Genomic DNA, 19,780 nt, shown 5'->3' on the forward strand with positions numbered 1-19,780 from the left:
TCCCTTTACCAAGCACTTCAGGATGTTCAGATTAACTGAGACAGGTAACGGCAGCCAAAGCCAAGAGGGCTGGGGAATGGAGTGGCTGGTTGCCAGCTGTTGGAACTAGTTCTTAACTGCATTTTATGTTTGTCCATCCACCTTCTTTTTAATTTCTGTTGCATAACTCAGTAATGCAATATTGTTTTCCTCACCACTTCCAAATCCAGAATCCCATTAGCCCGCCATGTTCATCCACTCTGCACTCCTTGGACACAAAGCTTTAACAATTGAACTGTATTCAGTGCATTTTAATATAAACTAAAAACACAATGCAAATGCAATACTTTTTAAAACATGGTATTTCAAAGTGTGTTATTGTATAGGGCTAAGTACTATCTCAGTATTTTGTGTCATTTCTGTATTCTGTGGGCTTTTCTTCACCTTAGCACCTTTGCACTAAGTTTTGTCACTGTAACCATTTGTAGAACTGCCATTGTTACAATTTGCACTTATCCAAATGGGGTTTTTGGTTGGTTTTGTTGGGGTTCTTTTGGTTTTGTTAGTTTGGTTTTTTTGTTCATTTGTGACTTCCTTTTTTTTTTTTTTTTTTTCCTTCTTTTTTTTTCTGGTTGCATATAATGAAGGAAAAACTGGGAATAATGTCAAGGTACCACAGCTATTTAAAAGCTCTAGAAAACTGCTGTAAAATTGTTCTGGATTATTGTAACTGTTTCAATAATTGACATTTAAGACAAAAAAAAAAAAATTCCACCAACCTCTGTGTGAGAAAACTTGCCTGCACTGAAATGCTGTTCTATGCTGGTTGTACTCAAGTGGTATTTTTTTAATAGTGAGAAGATTTTTTTTTCTTTTTTTTTTTTTTTTTCCTTTTTTTTTTTTTTTTTTTTTTTCCTTTTTTTTTTTTTTTTTTTTTTTTCTTTTTTTTTTTTCCTTTTCTTTTCCTCGTTTTTGTTCCTACATTTTAGGCTGTCTTCAGAAGTTACTGGCCTGGGGGCTCTGTAATGTATCTCATCATGCCCTAGTGCATTAGCCACCAGACAGGACTTTTCCAAAGCCCCATGAGACAATGCTTTCTATGGACTAATCTACAGAGGAGTTTCTCCATTTCTAACTTTCTTATTATTCTGAGACATCAAAAGAAAACACTTCCTTTACTCTTTAAGCAACTGTGCTTCCTAACTCTTGTGTTGCTTTCATTACTGTTCCAGTTTTAACACTGTTGTGGCTCATAACATAAAGCAGAGACAAGTTATTTTCGGGGGTTGATTTTCATTGATGTTCATGCTTTGGCTAATCTGTATAAAAGCATGGGCCGTTAGTGTTCTAAACCACTGTATTCAGCTAGAGACTCGACAGTAAGTTAATGAGACGTTTTTATAAATAAATTTTTTTCCTGATTAAAAAACAAAAAAAAGATGTGGTAGCTTTGTGCATACAACTGTTGTGTTGTTTAAACTTTGTTATTTGTAACTGAGTTGCTAACTTGTCATTGAAGAAGCACTATTTTATGGATTGTCAAACTAAGATCACAGACAAATTGCTTGTTTTCAATTATGATTAAAGGTTTCATATCATCACGCTGAAGGTCCCAGTGCTCATTGGGAAACAGTGTAACATCCCTGCAAGACTGGCAACCTTAGTAAGGATGTTCGCCCATTGTCAGGCATGATGAGTCTCTTCAGGACTAGAGGGAGCCAGATTGTGCAGTTAGTACAGTCAGCAGCATTTCTTCAAAACTTGATTCAGCTTTTAACAAAGCTGCTCATTGAGAACTTCCCACACTGCATAGAAAAGACAAATTTGGCTTCATGTTACAAGCAGCCACTGATTTGTATCTCTGGTCTTTTCCCAGACTGAGCTATAGATCAGATACTGGGGAAAGGAAAATAGGAACAAAAGAATGAACTTGGATGCTGAGCACTGTATTACTAAGGCCCTTTGTAATACATTCCCAGCAGCACTTCCCAGTGGTGAGGCTTCCAGTCAGCACCTTCCACTCTGCCAGGAGCCAGCCCAGCAGCTGGGAGGAGCATGGCAATGTGCAGTAGGACAGGGAATGGAGAGCTGAGCAGCCCCAGGAGCTGTCTCCTGCTGCCCTGACACTCCACTCCAGCTGTTCAAACCCTCCCTTGGATCTGCAGAAGCTCTGCAGTCTTCACACACAAGCCAGAGGAAGGGGCTGGTCCCGAGCTGTTGCTGCATTACAGCACCCCTGGCTGTGCTCTGGCCACCTCTGCTCTTAGGGCCCTGGCAGTACTGTCACAGGTACTGCCCTGGCCCCATGAGAAAGCAGGTTTTCTGGCAGTGCAAGAGTGGCACTGTACAACCTCCATGCCCCTACTCTGTTAATGGTCTCTACCTGCCTTCAGGGATTGAGCTTGGGGTCCTGCTTCCCCTTCTTGCCCCTGCATATGGGGGCATCTGACAATTATTCCCCATGATCCCCGGGGTACAGACAGCTGTCAAGTCTGAGCCTGGAACCAGGGCATGACCAGGATGTGCATGCAGACTTGGAGACCTGTAGAAATCAACAGCTTTCTCAATACAGATGCAGCCACAGAACAACCCCTGAGGATGAAGGGTGCCAAGGGCACCCTTACAGAACAGCTCACTGCACCCCGGCACCAAGGAGGCATTACCCAATGGTGACAATTAGATACTGCAACCCTTAGAAAAACTATAGGCTGTAATACTAATTTGAGAAAATTCTCTGTTATTATTACCTACAATACATATTTATTACTTAAAATGTATTTAACTTCTCATTCCTGAAAGGAAAGCTGAAGCTGCTTTAACAGCAGAGACCTTCATAAGTCTTCATTTCTTCGACAGCAAAAGCTATTTCTATGGCTAGCCTGGATACTGTAAATGAAAAAAATATATATTATTGCAGCTCAACACTAAGTAGGTCAAAGCTTTGCTCTCCCAGTAAAGCTGCCAGTCAAAGGGCAGCAGCAGCTCTGGGGTGTCTAGTATCTTTCACATAAATAATTCACAAGAGGCTTGCAGAATTGAAAGATTTGAACAAACTAGTGAAGGGGCACGTCTGTGTGAGGAATGAGGAGAGGTTAAATAAAGACATATGGACTAAGAAGTTTTCTGAGAGTGTTTTTGCTAAAATACAGGCAGAAATGTGATAAAATCTAAGCTTATTTTCACTAGTTTACTATTATTTAATGTTACAGAAAATTATAATTATTTAATATTATAGAAAATATTTCTGAATGGCAAGAAAAAGCTTCTAATATCTTTAATATACAAAACAGACAAAGACAAGGTGGTAAAGAAAAAAGGGGGAAAAAAAAAGGATAAATAGTAACCAAGCCAGAAAAGTAAACCACTCATGCCCAAAGGTAGATAAGAGGCATGTACTTGCTCTGAAAAGGTCACTGCCCACACAAATGTGAGTTTCCAGATGAAAGACAGCAGAAATTCCGCAGCTTTTGCGTCATCATATTGGAATTAGGTTTCTGGAAACATCTCAAATGAATTCAAGCAGCTCTGTTGTGTTTCTCAAGTGAAAAAACATTGACGGCATGAATGCTGCCTGAAACCAGAAGGAAAATAAACAAAGTTAGTTCTCTGCTAATACACAGAGTGCTTTCTGTTCTCAGGCACAGCCAGAGGGCATCTGTGAGCCCAGGGTTCCCATTTGGGCCAGCCAAGCTCCTAGGAAGCAGCACAGTGTCAGTGGCGCCATGAACAGAGGCACCTGGGAAGTGCCTCAGCCTCAGCAGGCTGCACAGGCAAGGTGCTGTTTGTCAGGTTTCACAAGACAGACTGAAAATCCAATTTCTTCCACAGCCTTAACACCAGCTGAATGTATTTCAGCACTGTTTGTATTCTTGGGACAGGACCTTTTCCTTCTGAAGTGAGTGTCATGATTATCTAAAAGTCACAATGCTCACTGATCCAGTGGCTCAGCAGTGGCACAGCTTCCGCAGGAAAGACTCTCATTGTCAGGCTGCTCAACTGGGTGACACAAAGCGTGTGTTCAAAGGACAGCACTGAAAGGAGGGATTTCAACAGAGATCTCTTCTATCCCCTGTAACCTCTGCAGTCACCAGTGGTGCAAGGCATTAGTGCCTCCACTGTATTTTTGGAAGAAAGACCTGGTTTAGATGTCTACACAAAGGAACTGCTCGCATTTGTTTTCCCAGCTCTTGGGCCAGGATAATTTTAATGAACTGATGAACAGAAGATCAAATGAAGGCAAACACTGAAAAACTGCTTCATACATGAAATTTCCATCTCTTGGCCCAAGTAACACTTTCTAGGGATGTAAGTCCTTTCTAGGGATTGATAAAAAGTACGCACTGCCCTTCTTGGCACTGCAGTGTACTTAATTCCTTGGTTCCAGGAAGGAATGCAGTAATGTTGATTAAGTCAGTTTCTGCATCAATGCATGTGTCCTGCCCCCCTGCAGACTGGCATGTGTCTTATGACAGCAACTGAAATTAAAGAGTCAAAGCCATTTGATGGTACCTAACGAAAGAGAATTTCTGTAACATTACATACTCACACTGTGGTTTCTAATGACACCTACAACATGATTCATGCAGGCTCAATGTCTAATTTTCTAGGGCTACCTTTATGGATTATAAGAAAAAAAGTATTTTTAAGTGCTGAAAATATTTTAATAATATGGCTTTTCTCATTCCTAGCTCAGTGTTTTTAAGATGATAAAATGCAGATAATCTAATTATAGTGGAATGTAATAAGCAAAATTTGTCTCTCCTCAAATTGAATTTATTGGCAGGGGTCTTGGCCAAAGCTAACATTAATGTACTTTTCAATCAGTATGTGCAATTTGAAGCAAATTTTTAAATTAAATGCTGTAGTAGAGGAAAAACAATCATGTTAGCAAATGAGAACATTGGTTTGTTTTTATTTGGGTTTGTTGGTTTTGTATGGTCACTTTTGGGCTCCTCTGTACCAAATACAGACCTTGTTCCACACCTCAGCCATGAAGCAGCAGCTGATTTCTTCATGGCAGGAGAGAAGCTGGCACAGCAATTACCACTGGTGACTGCCTTGCCAGAGGAGAGCTCACTACCAGCACTGTAGCTATGGTGAGCTGCTCCCTGGAACTCCATTTCAAACGTGCAGACACACACATTCTGCCCCTGGCAGTCACTTACCAGCTCCAAAACCACCGAGCTGGGGAATCTCAACTACTTTTTGGTGGCATGAAATTCCACAGTTCCTAAGTTTGGAGAACTTTCTATTATTATATGAATAAATAAGGATTAAAATTGTCTTCCTCCCTAACTCAAATATTTCAGTTTTCTGCAAGTCCTGCAGATCCAAGAATTAAAATAGTCTTCCTAATTCCAATTAAAATTTCATTTTTAATACAGAGCTAGTTATTATGATTGCTTTTTAAAGCAATCATAATAACTAGCTCTGTATTAAACAGAATTCAAAGAAGTTAACAGAATTCAAAGAAGTTAAGAAGTGAGAAAGAAATTAAGTACATATTTTTAAAAACAATGGTTAATAATCTATCTGAATAGCTCATCAGAAGTACATAAAATTGTTTTCTAAAACTGAAGACATACTTAAGATTACAAACTAATTATCCCAATGTATTTCTAAGATACAGGAGATTATTTCCTTTAATAAATTAGCTTGACTACTAAATGAGGTTAGGATACTTGTCTCTTATAGCCATGCTTCTTTCATTGCTAAAAAGCAGGATGATTTCTTGCCCTCTTGACACGACAGCACATGCACGTCAGTGGTCACAAGGGACATAGACACTCCCATCATCTTCACAAAGCTCTCTAAGAGCTTTGTTCCAAATGCTGAAGAAAGGTACAGTTGTGTGCAGTAAGCTGTAAAAAACTTGGATAAAACACTAGAGATCTGTGAGCCTCCCCCAAGGAAAAGAGCACCAACTCCTAAACAAGACACAACCAAGAGGAATGGATGCTGTCACTTCCCCAGCAATGCACACACCCCCTGGCTGGTCCGTGTTTCCCCTTTAGCAAGTTATGCAAGGAGAACAACTAGAATGCTGAGTGATCTGACATTTATTCCTGCCATCTTCTCTAATAACAATGGGGTGCACTGGTTTGGATTTGAATGTTCCAGATCCCTGCACTGTAACTAAACTCACTGCCTTTAGCTTCTTACCACAAGATACCTCTAAAGATGAAGGCAACTGGACTAAAACAGCTGAACTGTTTTAATGCTCAGTTAATTTTCTACTCATCCACAGCTGAAACCATGATTTGCAGATTTCTGTGCAAGATGAAAGTAAAATTACAGAAAAATGTGCAAAAAGGAAGCGTAATTTATAGACTCAGGACTAGCATTTTTATACTGTCAAAGCATGAATGTCCATGATGTTTAGTGTCACCTGACATTCATTACATCTGTTTCCCTGAAATTAAGCCAAATGCAGAGTGGTTCTGAAGTTTTAGGTGTTAACAAGTTGTGTGCTTTGGTGAGTGGGGTCAGTGAAAAGCCAAGGTAAACAGAACAATCAGAATCTTAGCTTAGCTTTTCTCAGAGGGAAACAGGGGACTGTGTTTTGGTTTGCTTTGAAAAAGACTGTTCTTTTAATACTGCACCACCCTCTCAGCTGGAAGTTCTCTTTGCAGGGATAAATGGATCTAGAGATCTTTCACTGCAGCATGACAGGCACCTCAGACATTGATGTTCAAATGTTTCGTGCTATACAAAGACATTTTATTTCAGTTTTGGTCCAGCTAAGTTATCTCCAACTTGTCCAAACATTCATTATTTATTTCAATATTCTCTGAACACTTATCCTGTATTTCAATACTCTCTGAATGTTGCTATCTCAGTGACAGTCCTAATTCATGTAAGACTACAGCATCACATCAAACATTACAGTAGCAACAGCTACTTACACTTCCTCTTACTAACAGCTGTAAGCCAGCACGTGTGAGCAGGAAAGTGTCAATGCAATAAACCACTAGGGAGCGTTGCCTGAATTTTGACAGCTTTATAAATAGGAAGAGCTGAACCCAAGGATCACAGAAATTGGGAGTGATAAAAAAGCATCTCACTATAAGGAAAGGGCTTCTGCCATATCAAATATTTCCTCCAAAACAGGCAATTCAAGCATCTAAGATTTGTTCTAATCTTTATTGCTTGGTTGATGGTCATCTCTGAGGCAAGGAACTGGAATGCTTTCGTAAGAGCCAAGCTTGTTTTCTCCCTTTAAAATCTCACTAGTTTTAAACCTAGAATATTAAAAAAGGTTAACCTGTTCTTAACAACTTTACTTTTTTATATCAATCAAGCCACACATCCCTCTTATTTTTAAAAAGTCCTCAGCAAATTTGAAGTATTTGAAGATATACAAAACTTTAAAAAAAATTAGACACTTACCAAAGGTAGTTCTGCTTTCCATATCGCAGTCTTGTCAAGTTTGTTGGTTCTTGGTTTGACCTAATCTGTGTTTATCAAAACAGAATCCATTTAGATGCTTTTTGTGCCTAAGATAGTATTTTAAGAAAATTTCCAGTATTTGCAGTTATTATTTTACCTCCTCATTCTCCAGTGCAGTACCTTCCTCTCAGGCATTTTGTCACCCTTTCATTAAGTGATGCGTAGATGTAACCACTGCGTTCTCATCCCTCTGGTTCAAGAAGTGTGAGGTATGCTACAGGATGGCTGCACTAAGCAAAACAGGAGACTATAAAGAAAAATATCCAGCAGTGCTATGGCACATTCCAGGTTATACATTGTGCAGAAACTGTAGCTCAGCATTTCTGAGCTTAGTCCTTATATACACAGAGAAACTGTAACAAACCCTAAAAAAATGTACATATTTTATTGGGAGTTGGGTCAATGAACAGGAGGGCACCTACAAATTTTAAGAAAACATAAATGCATAGTATTTCCCTTTCCCTAAATCCTCTGTCTGGGAAAACTCTGTAGACTATGCACTTCTACAGACAATAAACCAACTCTCAAAATTACCAAACTGAGCTAATGCTTCCAAAAGCCTAGAGATTCTTTACAGATTTATTAATCCCACTAAAATACTTCTGGTAGGAAACCAGTCATTTTAATAGGAAAGGTGCATTCAGTATTGTAAAACATTTGCAATATACAGTTTTTACAACAAGTAATACACCACTGTAGATCTATAATTTTTTTTTTAATAAGCTTGGCTCTTTATCTCACAATCCTCTTTAAATAAATATTTAACAAAAGAATCTCCCTTCTAACAATGGAACCAAGACCACAGATAAAAAGGGTGTCAACCACAGTGCAGAAATGCTACAACAAAGCCCCTTTCACCCGCCAGTCTTGTGAAAGCAAATCCTGCAGTTCTTCTTCATCTTCACTACCAACATCCTCCTCCTCTTTCTCTTGTGCTGCTCTTAATCTCATGGCTTCCTTTAACTTCTCCTTCAGCTCATCCTGGCGGTTCCGCAGAAGCTCAACACGGCGGTAGCATTCACTGTTGGAAAGTGAAACACCTGTTAACATTTGGGGCCTTTCCACATTAATCTGATCATCTCCAGTGCTGGATTTTGCTTCTACAACTTTGGATAAAGAAGCTTTACAACTTCCCAACAGTGAAAAAGAAATAACCTTTCAAGATGCTAGTGCACCTTCTCAGTATTCATCACGTGAAATGAAAACAGACCGAGGTTTGGTCAATTCTCTAGCAATGAGATCTAATCCAAAAACTTAACTGCAATACAGTCACAAGCCATTTTTCAAAAAGCACAGAACCAATATCCACTTCCACACAAGAAGGAACACCATTCTCTGCTCCATTTATGGTTTTCATGAGAGAAAGGTGTGACATAATTATCAATTTTGATAACTTAGTGGTGGCATCTCTGAAAATAAAAAAAGCAGCACAAAGTGTTCAGATTCTTTATCTGCTTCCTCTGTGCTGTTACAGAACATTTTAAGTAAACACAATCCAAAAGCTGAAGGCTTCAATTCACTTAAAAAGTTCTGTCCTTGAATTGTGTTTTATAACCATTCTAGCCACTTCAAACAGGATAATTTTTTGAAAATGCCAAGCAGTACCAGTCTGATTTAAATTCTCCTTTGCCCCTTTCATTCTTATTTGCTCAGAAGGGTCAACATGGAGAGGTTACTATCTGGATCCTGTCTCCCCTGGCATATTACCAATATGATTCTTACAGGCAGTCATAGCTGAAGATTTGAAGGCCAACGAATTTATTTAATTTTCAACTTAATTTGAAATAGCCTGCATTTGAATACACTCAGAAGTCAAAAGTTACAAAAAGTCTTTAAAAATGTATTTGGAACCTTTATTTTGGGGAAAAATAATTACAGTTAACACTTGAAGTACTCTCCAAATTTCTGAATTTGGTTCCATGTACTTACAGCAGCCTTAGCTAGTGAGAAAAATAAATCCTCAAGGAGAGGCAGGTTTAGCTCAAGCCCTCTGCAGAATTACAGGAACTTTGTTAAAAGGCATTCCTGTAATAGCAAAGTTCAGTTTGAACCCAATGTTGGGTTGTTGTTACCATACACTGGTTATGTGCAGCATGTAAATCTGCCCAGATGGTTGAAGTGTTGCTTTAATTTCTAGTGTCTCCTTTTTGTTGCATCTCTTTCTTTTCAGTCGCTACCATTACCACTACCACTGTTAATATCAGTGTGTCAAGCTACACAAAAAGAGTAACAAACTGTTCCACTGAGCTGTATTTCAGGTTACTTGAGTTTAAACCAATGCCCATCCAACCACCACACTCAACATTTCAGCAAAATGAAGTGCATCACTCCACAAAACCTTTAAGTAAGCTTCTACTAGAATTAAAGAGGGTTTGCCACAGGACAGGACATTTTCAGTACAGGAAATGTTTCTTTAAAATGTTCACATAAATTCTACATCAATCAAAATTCCCAGGGAAATACAAATTAAGACATTAAGCCACCTGACAAGGGAAGAGGGACAGTTTGTTCCAAGAATTTGCCTTGTGTACTTTCAGTGATTCCAGGGCATTCTCTCTTTGAAGAAAGTTACAAAACTTTGTATAAAAATCCATGTCTTTATTAGGTATCATTCTGCAATTTGAGGGAGTCTGTCCTTCAAATACTCAGATGATTAATGAGAGGTAGTATCGCAGATTAAAAGTGTTTTTGTGACGCTAGTCAAAGAGCAATCCATTGCTGCTAGAGAACAGAGAATTTGAGGAAAAATTGATCTACTTACATCTGCTCATCAATTTCTCCAATCTGGCGATCTAGTCGTCCCTCTTCATCATCTTCTGCCACTATTGCTTCTGAAATCTAAACCAGAAAAACACTGAGAAAATTCACCTTCATCCTGAATTCCATTTCCACTCCTTTACAATGTCTGTGTCTTCCCTGCTCCCCTCTACCTGAAGTTAGTGTCAATCTCCTCTATGTATATTCCCATCTTTTCAAGGGCAAATACAGACAAAAAAAAGGTCTGGTTTAATTTGAAATGGAAATGCTTTTTCTTAAAATCAAAAGAATTTTGGCTGCCTTGGGGTTAATCTTTGGAAAATTTCAATACACTACGATTTGAAACTGAGCATAAACGAACGACACACACCCACAGTCAGAGGCTGAAACTGACAGAGAGCTCTGTCCCAGTGCTTGGGACTTAAATACACACCAGTTATTGAACATACTGTTTAAGTATTCCCACTAGATCCCGAAGTGTTTCTAACCTGTTATTTTTTTCAGCATATACTTTCTCAAATCTGAATGTCTGGGAGATGCTATGCAATCAATGGTCCACGCATAACTGAGAAGATTCCTCCTAAGCTGAAGAATTATCTGAATGGCTTATGCTAGCAAAATGTATCCACCACCGCTTTTGTATGAACATTCGCTCTGTTTATAGTGCTGACTGCTTTAAAATGAGCAATGATACATTTTTCTGCACCACTTTTCTCAGCAGTTGACATATGAGTAACTATTTACAATTAAAATAATTAAAAGTATAGCAAATACTCTAGGGGAAGACTGAGAACACCAGGTAATATTTAAATTGTACACAAGGGCAGATAAACACCTGCTGCAGGAAGACTTTCCATGCAATGGTAAACAGTGAAAAATTGAAGTACAGAAAAACTGGCCAATTTACGTGTCTCAAAACTCTTCTGTCACCTTCCCAGATTTTGGAGTTCCTTTCCAGTGCATTTAAATTAAACATGAAATCCAGGTTACCTACACTTTATAGATATGTTTTTAAAAAGACAGACAAATGGGTAGTGTTTTTAAAAGTTCAAGTATGAATATAGAGCTAAAGAAGAGCCCATAGTTGTGTCCTGTTTGGATAAAGGACACTAATCTGAGGTATATGCTAGCTAAATAGTATTTAAATAAAATACAGTGTAACAAATGAAACTAGATACATATGACTGGATCTTGATTAAAAGTTTTCATCTTAATTTCATTTAAGTGGAAAATACAAAGAACCCTTTGCTCATTTATAAAGTGCATTTAACCACACACTGCATTGAAACAAACAGCTGACAAATGCAGATGTCAGCCATTCTGCAGAGCTGCATGAAACTGTTGTTTCCTTATTGTGTATAGTATTTAGAATCAATAAATATAGATTCCATTACTTACTGTGTTGACCTGTCGCATTGCCTTTTGAAATTCATCCCATTCTTTGTCCATCTGATCCTTTGGAGCATCAACTTTTCTCACCTAAGGAACATGAAAATTTATAAATTAACAATTTAAGTCTAATGACTCTTTGGGGCACTGTAAAAAAGAAACCAGGAGAAATATGAAAAAAATATGCTGTATTATCAGAGAAGTCTGGTTGATGTATTTCAGTTTAAGTAACAGATATGAGTGAGAGAGTGCAGCTGCACAATGGTTTCGGAAGAAAAATCTGACTCTGCTCCTGGATTAAACAACATCTGTGACTGCAGCATTAAAGAATAATTATTGACTAAAAGTGGCTGGTGTGGAATGTCTGAAGTAACAGAAGTGAGTTTGATGGTCTGCCATTTCGCTGTGTCAGGTGGTAACTATTAAATTCTTCTGTAAGCTGCCTGTACAATTGCATACAGTAGCCATTTCACAAGCCAAAAAGCAGTGAATTGTTTGCCTTTGGCATAACATAAAATATCCAACCTTTCAGTCACTAGTCTTCTGGTGTTAGGTAGCCTGACTGTATTTCAAATCTAGTCTAATTTTGTTGGCTAACAGAAGAAACTGTACAGCTACAAACCAATTTTAATGACATGCAAAGCTTTTTATTATGTGGTAGATGGCATTTAGTACTAAGACATGAAGTCTGAAAAAGTAGTAGTGGTATGAATGTGTTTAAGATCTACAGCCAAGGTAATCAAAGCCAGATTGTGCTTTTAATGCAAATAAATAAACAAGGTAGTCTGTCTGTGTAATTGAAACTTGCACAATTCAAGACTGGAAGATGTGGCATATAATGTATTTTAGAGGACAGATTATGCCTGACTCAGGACTGAGTAGAAATTATATAGCTAGGAGAACTAAGCAGTTTGAACATAAGAAGTCATGACACCATATTTTTGCATTAGTTTTATTTTCCCTTTACTCATTCTGCTCTTTTGGTGACATATCAGTCATCACCTTAGTAAAGACTTTGGTGTGTTTTGTTCCTGAGTGATTATACAAAATCAAGTAGTATGAATTAAGTTTATAGAATAAATTAGAATCTTCCAAGAAAACTCATACTGGGAAGTAATAGTCATCATTTCATTTTTCTGTTCTGTTATTATTTCTATCATACGTGTATGTACTGTGTTATTATGCATTGTGGTTGTCTTTTGTAATTCATAATTATTTGTATTTCTTACAATAAATTTAAACACTAAAGTTATTATTTTTTCTTGAAATATTTTTCTAATCCAGAATTTATATGCTTTACAAGTACCTGATGCAAATAACAAGCATTTTTCACACCCACAATCTCCCTTTCAAACACCCAGTTGATTCTTCAAATAATTATTTTGTGTATGATTCCAACACAGAACCACTGCAGCCACCTCAATAGAAGTCATGTCACAAACATTTTCCTTCCTCTGAGTATCAGTTACACTCAGAAAGGGCTGATTAAAAGGAAGAGCCTCTCCAAGCAATTCAATGGAACAAGTAACCACTTGTAAATTTATCAGTGGAGGCAATAACCAGAACAAAGGTTACCAAACCAGCATCCTCACAGATATAAGCAGCTTCTCCTTTCCTGCTAGGCATTCCTGCATTCCCTACTTATGATGAAACTAAGTATTTGAAAAATTTACTACTTCAATTAGACACAAAACAAAGAACAAAACAAAACAAACCCCACAAAAAAACCCAGCCAGAGGATGTGTTTTTCAGCTACATATCTCAATATTCAAAATATCATTATTCAAAACTATTCACATATGGCAACACCTGGGCATGAGTAGTGCCAAAAGAGTCTTGCCAGAGCAAATACAACTAGTGGGACTAACTGAACATGAAGAAGCACTATTTGGAAGGTCTCCAAATTAGATGTCATGGCTTGGCCTCACAATGCCATTGAAATACACCAGCAGCCTTCCACTGTGTGAACAAGGAAATGTACTCAAAGAAAATAAAAAATACTTAGGCCTACAGCACTATATTTCAATAAAGAAAGCAAGAAAGCCATCAAATCTGTGGCAAATTTTACAAAACAAAACAAAAACAGGTTTGTATTTCAAACACCAGTGTTTATTTTGGTCATCATTTGGCACCGTGCAAGCTGAAGGAAGTATGAATGTTTTTGAATTTCAAGGTTTTTAGTTGTGGGGGTTTTTTTGAGAAACCAGGTGAATACCCACATTTCTTTTCTTTTCTGAGCATCATAAAACCCCAAAGTGGTAAAAGACGAGAGGGCTGAAGAGCAAGTTCACTCTTGTGGTGTAACCAGCACTACAGAGGACAGCGTGTGCAATAATGGAGCTGTTTTCATTCCAGCAGGATGCACCCCATCAGTCACACAGTGACTCAACACTTTTCAGCAGGATCTCACAAAGGACATTATAGAACTGTTACATCCCCAATTCCAAAGCAGAACTGAATGTACAAATTAAGTCAACTGCTTTTCCTGGGATGACTCACAGAAATAAAGGTAGATTGTCCAAAGCTCAGTTCAGTATTCCAACCAACAAATGACATTTCTTAAAGAGTCACAGAGGAACCATAATCAAAAATACTTTCCAAGAGGTGACTTTAGCAAGCTCTTCCTGCCCACCTCCACGCCTTTTCATGTTTTCTCATTCACACAGAATGAATGTTTAAAGCTGCACCAGGGGAGGTTCAGACTGGGCAGTAGGAAGCATTTCTTTACCAAGAGGATGAGCAGACACTGCAACAGCCTCCCAGGAGAGGTGGCCAATGCCTCAAGCCTGTCAGTGCTTAAAAGGGATTTGGACAGAGCCCTTAACAACAAGTTTTAGCTTCTGTTCAGCCCTGAAGTTTTCAGGCAGTTGGACTAGATGATTATTATAGGTCACTTCCAACTGAAATAGTCTGCTCTAGTCTTAATAGTTCAGTCATTTTCTTATATTCCAGTATGACTGATTACCTGGAAAAGCATCCTTACTACTCAGAAAATCATTACAACTGGCAGAAATAAATCCAGTAGCATAAAACAAGTAGATCACTTACTTTTGCATCCACTTCAGGATCATCGAAGAAACCTTCTGGCAAAGCTTCAGCAGTGTTTTCTTTCCTGAAATATTTGATTACTATTAGCCCAAGTTAACCCTTTACAATCTGCTTTACTGCAGAGTTAAAAATAGTCAAAAACAAAATTCATAATCCTTTGTGTAAGTATGTAGAAACACAGCAAGTTTTTTAAGCCCTTAGTTTTATCTACAACCATCAAAACCTCCTCCTTCGGCTTGATCTTTCCTCGCTTTGAAGGAACTGCACAGAAAGGTTTAAATCCCTCTATTAAAACAAGAGCTGTGGCTTATGCTCCTGAAACTGTTCTTCCCTGTGCGCAGAACACCAGAACATTGCAACAGCACAGTTTCTACTTCTGAAAAACTAAAGCATTATCTAAAGGAGTGCTCAAATGAGCAGAACCATTACCACACAACAAGCAGTTTCCTTTAAACAGTGGAAAGCAGTGGCTGACATGAAACTCCCACAGAACCCTGTGTTAAAATTTCCAAAGAGATGTCAAGCAGACTCTGTATGACATTGCTCCATCTCTTCTCCTGTCCCTAGGGTGCAAGATACCTGTCTGAAACAATGCCTGAGGCTCACATATATATAAACGATTCTGAATGCAAGCTAACAGTAAGTTCTAAGGGATCACAGTCTCTGTTTCCTGGAAGATTTTTGTAAACAAACATTTGTTTGTTTACAATTGCTAAGACTATCAATATTTGATCTGACTGCTTACCTTTCGATTACCTTCTCTTGAACCTCTGCTTTCTGTATGGATCCTGAATGGGAAACTATAGGAGCAGCTGGAGTTTTGGTGTCAAAAAAGTCTACAGGAAAGGACAGAAGTCTATGACTAAAAGAACAGCTGTTCAGGCATTTTCTAAAATTCCTACTAGACAGGAATTTCAGTTAGTACCTTACTGAATCAAGGGAAGAACAGCCAGCTGTTACTTCCCTGGCAGCCTCAAACAACTAGAACATAAAATCAATAAGCAATCACCACACAGTAACAGGAGATTCTTTGCTAGCTTAGCTCTACTTCCAGTATTACACACCCTCACCATCACCTAATGGCAATATTTAGAAAAATAAAATAAAAACCTTTCATCATCAGTTAAATCACAGTTTCTCCTTACAGAAGATTACTATTAATTACTAAGAATTACTAATTACTATTTCAGTCAGCATTACCTGCAGGCAGAGAATTAGCTATTACTTCTTGAGTTGGAGGTGGAATTTCAGTTTTATGCACAACAGAAGACTTGCTTGATTGTTCTTGTTCCTCCTCTTCATCATCATCGTCGTCATCGTAATTCCCTGACAATAAACTGGGACGTGGGCCCTTGGAAAGGTGTACACTGGCACTGTCTTGCTCTGCTTCATCAAAAAAATCTGCTGGCAGCCTGGTGAAGAGCCCACAACACAATTGTTTGAAACTTCACAGCAATGAGTCCAGTCCAGCAGCAGCAGCCCAGTCCCGCTGTGAGCAATGCAGGCTGAGACACTGAGCAGCAGCCTGAACTGCACAGCTGCCAGCACAGCCACCCTGTGAGCACAGCACACACCTGGGGCTCTCTTTTAAAGAGTTCCCCAGAAATGCCCAGGTTAATTCTAAAAACATATTTTAGATCCATTGTTCCATGTGCATATTCACATTAATAAAAATAGCCCATAACAAACTGGAATGGTGGTTAAAGTAATTCTTTTTCTACCTACTAAGTAATTTGCTACTTATTTTGGGTACCTAGTGCTGTCCAGGACTGCAATTTAGAACAGGCACACGGGATCAGCAATGAGAAAACACAGATTTGCTGGAATAACTGCTGCCTGAAAGCCAAACATTTTTCCACATTATATTTTAAACTAATTATATCAACAAGTTCAAAAATGGACAAACCTCTCAAGTGCTAATTTTGCACACAAATTCAAATTCTTACAAGGAAATAGCACATGGTACCTATGCAAGGTAATAATTTATCCTGTGAAGTGCAGAGGAGACCCACAAGTGTCACTTGACATCTGCCAACCCTGCAAAGATGTCTGAATACCATCAGAAATTTTTAGGGGCAGTTGAGATGCTTAACCCAACCCCCTGAAGTCAAATACAGTCCTGTATCTGTACAAGTTCAACTGCAGCATATGCACCTACATGAATTTTAGGTGACAAAAACCATCCTAATGAAGATCTGTCACTTGTTAGTAGTTTTTGTTACTAAATATCATTTAATTATTCATTCAAAATTTGTCTTAATTTCAGACTGACACCTCTTCTGTAGGATGCCAGCATTATTAGAGTACATGCTACAATCTAGTTATGTTCAAGCTGTGTAACAGCACCACATGTCAATCCTTTAAAGGCTGTCAGTGGCAGTAAAAGAATTCCTGTTTTCTCAGAGAGTCTTAAGAGTTGATACAGTTATCATCTCCACTCAGGAAGATGTTGCCATGTTCAGGAATATACAGCTCTGTTGGAGAACCAGCAGAAGCAGGGATCTGCTGACTCTCTGAACCTTTGCCCTTGTCTAGGAAGCAGAGACAAGGAGGAGCTGCATGAGAATTCAGCCCTTGTTAGTTAGAAAAAATTCCTATGTTCTAACAAGATCTACTTACCCTGACGAAGACGTGTGTGGCTTTTCGTCTGTACCTGTACAACAGCCAAGAGTCACTTCTTAAAATCCATGCTTTTAAAAGAAACATCCCCCTGACTTCTATGACAGGACCAAGTCCCCAAATCCATATGTATTTAACATGTCTCATATATTTACATGTCTGGTAGCACCAAGGGAAAAAATTAACTGTCTTTCCTTTGGCAAGAACTTTGGTGCATGGTTTGAGGAAAACCAGTGACTTGATTCCACTGAAAAGGAGTAATACCACTTCTAGGCAAGTGTTCCTACTGCTTAATTTACACTCCTTCTCAATCTCTTTGGGCCAAGCCCACAGTTCCATGACCTAATTTAACCCAATAACCCAGAAGAAATCCAGGTAAACTTCCAAAAGCACTGTCTTCTTCTGACACAGAACTCACAGAGAAAGAGCAAATAAACTTTTCCCCTTTTCAGGAGCAATGGGCTGACACTAACTGAACAGTCTGGTGTATTCAGACTCACTTCCACAGGAACAAAACCAAAAACATTCACGATGTAAAACGGACAGATTCTGGCATTTCTCTCTCATTACCTTTTATTTTCTTTAGGTCTGTATTTTCTGTCTCAACTGTTTTTCTCTTGAGAGGATGAGACGATGCGCCAGCAGCTGAGCCAGTGGCCGTCTGCTTTGTGCCTTTTAATTCTGCAACTCTCTGCAAAGAAATAAAAATTCAGGACACATTACTAACAGTAACTTCTGGATTGCAGCTTAAAATACAGAGCTTTTACATCAGCTCACCAAAGTGAGCAAATACCTTTCTAGAACAGTATCACTGAAATAGACACCACAGGTACCAAAACAAAGACCAGTGTTTCTGTCAGCCTCTGGAATGATGTGACATGGAGGAAGAGAAACTGACACTCACACAAGGGAGGCTGTACCAGTAATAAAGAAAAGACAGAGCAGTGACACTAACAACAGTAAGGCACAGGAGAAAAGAGCAGGAAGGCTGGATTTATTCTAAGGTCCTGGAATATTAAGTGTTTTCAAATTAAAACGTGGCATTTTAACAGCATGAAAGACATCACCCTGCCTTGCCACAGTCATCTAGTCTGAATGCAGGCAATGAACTGGAACCCAAAGTTCCTTTGGTCTTTTCCTGAACACTTGTAAAATTAAACACAGTCTTTCAGTTTTTGCTAAAAAGTAGCAGCAGAACTTAAAAGGATAAAAAAAAAAAAAATGGGTCCTGACTTGCTTTACAAGCTCTTCATATTTACTACTGATTTACAAAGAAAAAAAAATTAAGAAAGGGTATTTTCTTAACCCCGCATAATCTGTCACTTGAGAGCTCACAGGTCGCCCAGCAAGCCCGGGGAGGCGGGGGGGAGGTTCCAAGTGCGAGCTGCAGACAAGCGACAGCCAGAAGCTGTCGCTAAGGTGGGAACTTCTGTTCCTTTGGTCTTTTCCTGAACACTTGTAAAATTAAACACAGTCTTTCAGTTTTTGCTAAAAAGTAGCAGCAGAACTTAAAAGGATAAAAAAAAAAAAAATGGGTCCTGACTTGCTTTACAAGCAGGACATATTTACTACTGATTTACAAAGAAAAAAAAATTAAGAAAGGGTATTTTCTTAACCCCGCATAATCTGTCACTTGAGAGCTCACAGGTCGCCCAGCAAGCCCGGGGAGGCGGGGGGGAGGTTCCAAGTGCGAGCTGCAGACAAGCGACAGCCAGAAGCTGTCGCTAAGGTGGGAACTGCTTCCTCGGAGGAGCGCACCCCTGAAAGACACGGGACCGCCTTTTTAAGGGCTGCCTTTTCAACCCCCGCATGGGCTTTTTAAGAGAACACAAGCCAGACGGAACAGGCAGGCTGGTTCCCACCCTCATCCCGGCGGGCGCTCCGAGCAGGAGCAGCGAACCCCAGCCCCGTTCCGGCGGCGCGGCCTCTCCCCAGCCGCTCCCCTGGCCAAGCGCTGTCCCGAACAACGAAGCCCGGCCGAGACCCTCCGCAGCGCCGCTCACCTCGCGGTGCTGCTTGCCCAGGACGTGGGTCTGCCACAGCAGCTCGCCCTTCACGGGCGCGTTGCACAGCGAGCAGCTCAGGTGCCCCAGGCTGTTGTACGTGTCGGCCGCGTTAAGGGAAGCACCGTGCGGGGCGCCGACGCCCTCCCTCCACCCATCCCTCCCAGCCTCCTTGCCGAGCGCTAGGGAGCCCGGTGCCGAGGATATTTGGCGAAGGGCGAGTCGATGCGCTTCTTGCCGGCGTTCTGTCGCTGCTTCTCCCTCATGAGGCGCCGCAGCTCCTCCTGCCGCACCTGCTTCCGCCCCGCGCCCGTCCCGGCCGCCGCCATCTTCCCCCGGCGCGCAAGGGCGGGGCCGGCGCGCGCCGTGACGCTGCCGGGAGCGCGCCGGGAAGGGAGCGGGAAGAGGAAGAGGAGGAATACGAGGAATAGGAATGGATCCGTCTCCTTCGTCGCCTTGCTCGGGGTGTTCTTTAGTTAAGCCTTTGGAGCACCAACAGAGCTCGATGGACACAGCAGTCCAGCGGTGGGACACGG

The 19,780-nt window shown here is 39.9% G+C and overlaps 2 protein-coding genes across 2 annotated transcripts in view; one reads left to right on the top strand and one right to left on the bottom strand.

Annotated features, from left to right (window-relative positions):
* LOC121337775 (poly(rC)-binding protein 3-like) overlaps positions 1-11,578 on the top strand; it is a 139,055-nt gene extending 127,477 nt beyond the window's left edge. The window contains exon 13 of the mRNA XM_041408095.1: positions 10,690-11,578. Coding sequence (XP_041264029.1) covers positions 10,690-10,750 — 61 coding nt within the window. The 3' untranslated portion in view covers positions 10,751-11,578. The remainder of the gene's footprint in view (positions 1-10,689) is intronic.
* Positions 7,800-19,607, bottom strand: ZNF830 (zinc finger protein 830). Its single transcript, XM_041408096.1, has 10 exons — positions 19,452-19,607; positions 19,245-19,344; positions 17,812-17,932; positions 17,242-17,275; positions 15,823-16,034; positions 15,368-15,458; positions 14,623-14,686; positions 11,584-11,664; positions 10,190-10,266; positions 7,800-8,449 (listed from the first exon to the last, which is right to left on the bottom strand). Exons 1-10 carry the CDS (start codon positions 19,571-19,573, stop codon positions 8,266-8,268), a joined length of 1,086 nt encoding a protein of 361 aa, XP_041264030.1. The 5' UTR covers positions 19,574-19,607; the 3' UTR covers positions 7,800-8,265.
* Between the last annotated feature and the right edge of the window lie 173 nt (positions 19,608-19,780).

This window comes from Onychostruthus taczanowskii, unplaced genomic scaffold (genome assembly GCF_017590055.1).
Source record: "Onychostruthus taczanowskii isolate IOZ18803 unplaced genomic scaffold, ASM1759005v1 scaffold29, whole genome shotgun sequence".
Classification (NCBI taxonomy): domain Eukaryota; kingdom Metazoa; phylum Chordata; class Aves; order Passeriformes; family Passeridae; genus Onychostruthus; species Onychostruthus taczanowskii.